The sequence below is a fragment of the Phaseolus vulgaris genome, chromosome 6 (genome assembly GCF_051622355.1).
Source record: "Phaseolus vulgaris cultivar YP4 chromosome 6, ASM5162235v1, whole genome shotgun sequence".
NCBI classification, from domain to species: Eukaryota; Viridiplantae; Streptophyta; class Magnoliopsida; order Fabales; family Fabaceae; genus Phaseolus; species Phaseolus vulgaris.
In genome coordinates, this window is record NC_143503.1 from 8,672,667 (window position 1) to 8,677,624 (window position 4,958).

Genomic DNA, 4,958 nt, shown 5'->3' on the forward strand with positions numbered 1-4,958 from the left:
AGCGACGCAATGACATTCTCCCAGGAACCCTAAGCCCACTAAGAGATGTGGGAGCATCACATAAGTAACCCTAGATACAACCTATAAATAGGGTGGTAAGAACCCTAACAAGGTACGCCGTTTCTAAGACTGAAACTGCTTTACACACATTACTATTTCTTTAGCCCTTACTGACTTGAGTGTCGGAGTGCAAACGGCCGTAAATGCGCCCTTTTGTCTTTACATGTGAAGCATTCTTCTACCCAAGGAAGTTTGACTCAAGAAAGAGACAGGCGGGCCTCAAGCTGCCGTTCGAGTCAACCGGCCACCGAGTCAACCAGCAAGAACAACTTAACTATTATATAAATATTTAAAGTGACAATAAAAAATATATTTTCGGAACACCCAAAGTCCAAATACACCAAAAAAAAATACCTTAAAATACCTAAATTACCTGAGTAATATTTTGTATGTGTATACATACTCAACACTCTCTAAATAAGAAAGAAATATAAAGTAAGAAATGGAAACTAAATGAGAATAATACATAAAATATTAGTCATACTCTTACACTCCTGAATACAAATTAATATTTGGTAACAAAATTAAGACATATTCAAAGCATACCAATTAATAGTGACAATTGAGGAACAAAATGATGGTTCAGACTTGTTGTTTGTTTTATTAAAGAGAGAAAGTAGGGTCGAAGAGCACGTGTGCAGTATGAGAGATCATTGTAGTTGATCACACTCACCCTCTCACTGACTCACTCACTGACTCACTCACCCTCCTTGCCTCTCTCCCCTCCATGGAACTCCGCCGTCGATCCTCCTCCACCGCCGCCAAGGCCTCCGACGCCCTCCCCCTCCCTCTTCACCTGACCAACGCCTTCTTCTTCACCCTCTTCTTCTCCGTCGCCTACTACCTCCTCAACCGCTGGCGCGACAAGATCACTTCCTCCTCCCCCCTCCACCTCCTCTCCCTCTCCGACATAGCCGCCATCTTCGCCCTTCTCGCCTCCGTCATCTACCTCCTCGGCTTCTTCGGCATTCACTTCGTCCAGTCCTTCGTTGTCCGTCCTGCCGACGACGACGAAGAACCATCAGAATGCACCTCCTTCGATAAAGTCGACGGTCAAGAAAACGACGTCATGATGGCCGACTCGATAACCAAGGGAGCTGCACAACCTTCTCCACTTCTATGCACGGAACCAGTGAAACTGGTTGCGTGCGGGGTCGACAATGACATCATGGTCGATTCTGTCACGAAGGGGAAGAGAGTCATACAACCTTCTTTTCAAAACGTGAAACCAATGGTGAAAGAATTGGTTTCTTCCATTGACAGAGTCTATCATGACGAAGACGACGTCTTCATTGGCTCCGTCCTAAACGGGACTGTTCCCTCGTACTCACTTGAATCGCGTCTCGGGGATTGTCGCAGGGCTGCCGCGATCCGGCGAGAGGCGCTTCAAAGGACTACGGGACGGTCGTTGGGAGGACTGCCTCTGGAGGGGTTTGATTACGATGCAATTCTCGGGCAGTGCTGTGAGATGCCGGTGGGGTATGTGCAGGTTCCGGTGGGAGTGGCGGGGCCGCTGCTGCTGGATGGGGCGGAGTATACGGTGCCGATGGCAACAACGGAGGGGTGTCTGGTGGCGAGCACGAACAGAGGGTGCAAGGCGATCTACGCGTCCGGTGGGGCGACTAGTGTGATTCTGAGGGATGGGATGAGTAGGGCGCCGGTTGTGAGATTCGCGACGGCAAAAAGGGCTGCGGAGTTGAAGTTCTTTATGGAAGATACTCTCAATTTTGATACCTTGGCCGTCGTTTTCAACAAGTCCGTGTTTTCTTCTATGGCTTTTTGTGTTGGTGGAGGAAAAGGGGATTGTTGTTTTCTATTTTGTGTTTTTCCATATATTTATTTACTTCTGATCTTAGTTTGAGTCTCGCTTGTAAATGTGGAGTTACCTAGATGGGAAGTTAAAGGTAATTGATTCCTTGAAAGTGGAATGATTTTCTCCATGATTTTAACTAGTCAAAATTTAAAATGTTTCATGAGTAATGATGGTTAATGTGATGCTACGCTTGATGTTGATTTATTTTTTAATACAGGTTTTTTGGTTGATGGGTTAAGAAATCCATTGTTCCAAATCAGTGTCATTTTTGTTTGTTGATTGGGGTCATGCTAAATGCTGATGGATTTATCTGTCAGGAAACTAAGTTCTGTAACCTTTTTTGGGTTGTTTCTGAACTTACAATAATCTATACCCTAATTGACTAATTGTTATTTCAAATTTGGATGTATGAATTTCCTTTCTTTTTGGACAGTTTCCCTACTGCAGTTGAATGATATTTTGGGCTGGGAATCTTGTTTGGTGTAGGGAGTAAGAAATTTATTGCTGTCAATTTCTCTTTCTCTTTTCTGTCCCTTTAATCTTATGAATTTGTATTTATTTATGTTATGTTTTTGGTGTTTGGTGAGTTTCATTATTCTAGTGCGTCTTCAGAGTTTGGATTTATTGCTATGAATTGGGATAGAATAAATAAGGAATAAAGAACTAGATCTGATTCTTTAGTAGTAGAGGGTAGAGTCCATTTATTGCAGTTTTTAAAATATTTGTTTGTTACAGGGTTATTTCAATTTTTACTGAAATTGATGTTTGTTGCTTGTGCTACAGGTCAAGTAGATTTGGCAGGCTTCAAAGCATTAAGTGCTCTATTGCGGGAAAGAATGTTTATCTTAGATTTACCAGTAGTACGGGTGATGCCATGGGAATGAACATGGTTTCCAAAGGGGTTCAGAATGTTCTTGATTTCCTTCAAAGTGATTTCCCTGATATGGATGTTATTGGCATCTCTGGTAATTTTCTTTTCCTTTTTCACTAACTGGGTACCCCTAATGTTCATTAACAAACTTGAGGTTATGCCACATTGAATCTGGTTGTCCTTCAAGTTGTCAATTAAAAGTAACTTTCATTAGTTTGTCATAATTTGAAAAGTTAGAGAAATAATTCCCTTTCCAAAGGGGAATATCGAAGTGGACCCCATTAGATAATCTTTGGTTATTTGTGCCTAGAGAGAAACTATATTTGTTGATTACTTGGACTTCAAATGTAATATTAATTAGGGTTGAATACAGGGACTAAAAACCAATTTCACTGAAAATATACAACGAAAAACCAATTTTGCATGAAAGTAGAAGGACGGAAAATATATTTAATTCTATAATTATATATTGATTTTATTGTTCAGGAAATTACTGTTCGGACAAGAAACCTGCAGCAGTAAATTGGATTGAGGGACGTGGGAAGTCAGTAGTTTGTGAAGCAACTATCAAAGAACATATAGTGAAAAAGGTGTTGAAGACCAATGTGGCAGCTTTGGTTGAGCTTAACATGCTAAAAAATCTTGCTGGCTCTGCTGTTGCTGGTGCTCTTGGTGGATACAATGCTCATGCCAGCAACATTGTTTCTGCCATTTTTATATCCACTGGTCAAGATCCGGCACAGAATGTTGAGAGTTCCCATTGCATAACCATGATGGAAGCTGTGAATGATGGGCGAGACCTTCACATCTCAGTGACCATGCCTTCAATAGAGGTTAGTTTTAGCACCCTGATAGAAATTTATTTTTATCTTACATGGAATCTTTTGGATAAACTTCTCTTTAAGTACTTAAAGGAGAAAAAACAAGAAAAGATAAAATACTGTTTCTCTATAAGTTAAAATCATATACACTTCAATTTTTGGAGAATAACTTTTGGAAAAGTTAAATGAAGACTTCTTAAAATTGCTCGGTAGATCTTAGGTTCGGTTTGTTCAATTCATTTTACTTTATTATTTTCTTCTCTACAAGTCTTTGTAGAGAATTTTATGTAGTTAATGTTTCAATTCAATTGCTAAGTTTGTGCAAGACTCGTGATCCTTTCAGGTGGGTACAGTGGGGGGTGGAACTCAACTACCATCTCAATCTGCATGCTTGAATCTTCTTGGTGTGAAGGGTGCAAGCAAGGATTCACCAGGATCAAACTCGAGGCTTTTGGCCACCATTGTTGCTGGATCTGTTCTGGCAGGGGAGCTGTCGCTGATGTCTGCTATAGCTGCAGGGCAGTTAGTGAAGAGCCACATGAAATACAACAGATCAAATAGAGATATGTCTACAGTATCATCCAGACAAGAAAGTTAAGGAGCATGTGGTTCTAGCCTTTACTCGTGATGCCAAAAGTGAAAATGGGACTCTTTGATGGTCAGGATTTGAGAGGGAAGTGGAAGACAGCACTTTTCTGTCACCCATGTGAAGTTTCTTGGCTTGTATTGATGTCTTTGAATGTATCATTAATTGTACAGTAGAAAGTTTTGGTGAGCCCCTCTGGACCATTCCTTCACTGTACAAGTTTGGTAGCCTAGTTATCTTCTCCAAGACCTTAGATATTTCTTTTGTTGTTATGTACTAAAATTCTAAACAACAAATGTTCAGCATTGTACCACTTTCTCTTAAACTTCTGTTTCTATGGGGGGACCATGAACCTGGGTGGTTTCGTGCTTTTCTCCTGTCACGTTGTTCACTAGAACCAATCAATTACATTGGACCATTTATTCAATATAATTTCCCGTTTCTTTTGGTGGATCTTAAAGATACTCTATCCATGTTTTCTATGCTTATTTTCATATCTCCAGAAGCATTAACAATAATATTTATTTGTCATGTTTCATTATTTTTTCTTTTTTGTCCTTGGAATCACTTGCCTACCTTGGTTGACATCATGTTTCATTAAGGCATTGTTTTTTTAGTATATAAAAAAAATAATCTAAGGTAAACACTTCACTACATATGTATATGTAGAGCACAAACACAATTTATTGATCCGACAAATCCTCAAACTTAACATGAAAACGGAAAAAAAAAAAAAATCAATTTCAGGAAAGAAGAATGTAAAATAGGATAGAACAAAGTATCAAGAATCACACAAAAACAATTTAA

General features: G+C 39.8%; 1 protein-coding gene across 1 annotated transcript; it reads left to right on the forward strand.

Moving 5' to 3' along the window:
• Window positions 1-427: 427 nt before the first annotated feature.
• On the forward strand, window positions 428-4,611 carry LOC137816906 (3-hydroxy-3-methylglutaryl-coenzyme A reductase 1). Its single transcript, XM_068620076.2, has 4 exons — window positions 428-1,815; window positions 2,657-2,838; window positions 3,231-3,577; window positions 3,909-4,611. The coding sequence occupies exons 1-4, from the start codon at window positions 788-790 to the stop codon at window positions 4,161-4,163; spliced, it is 1,812 nt and encodes a 603-aa protein (XP_068476177.1). The 5' UTR covers window positions 428-787; the 3' UTR covers window positions 4,164-4,611.
• The last annotated feature ends 347 nt before the right edge of the window (window positions 4,612-4,958 follow it).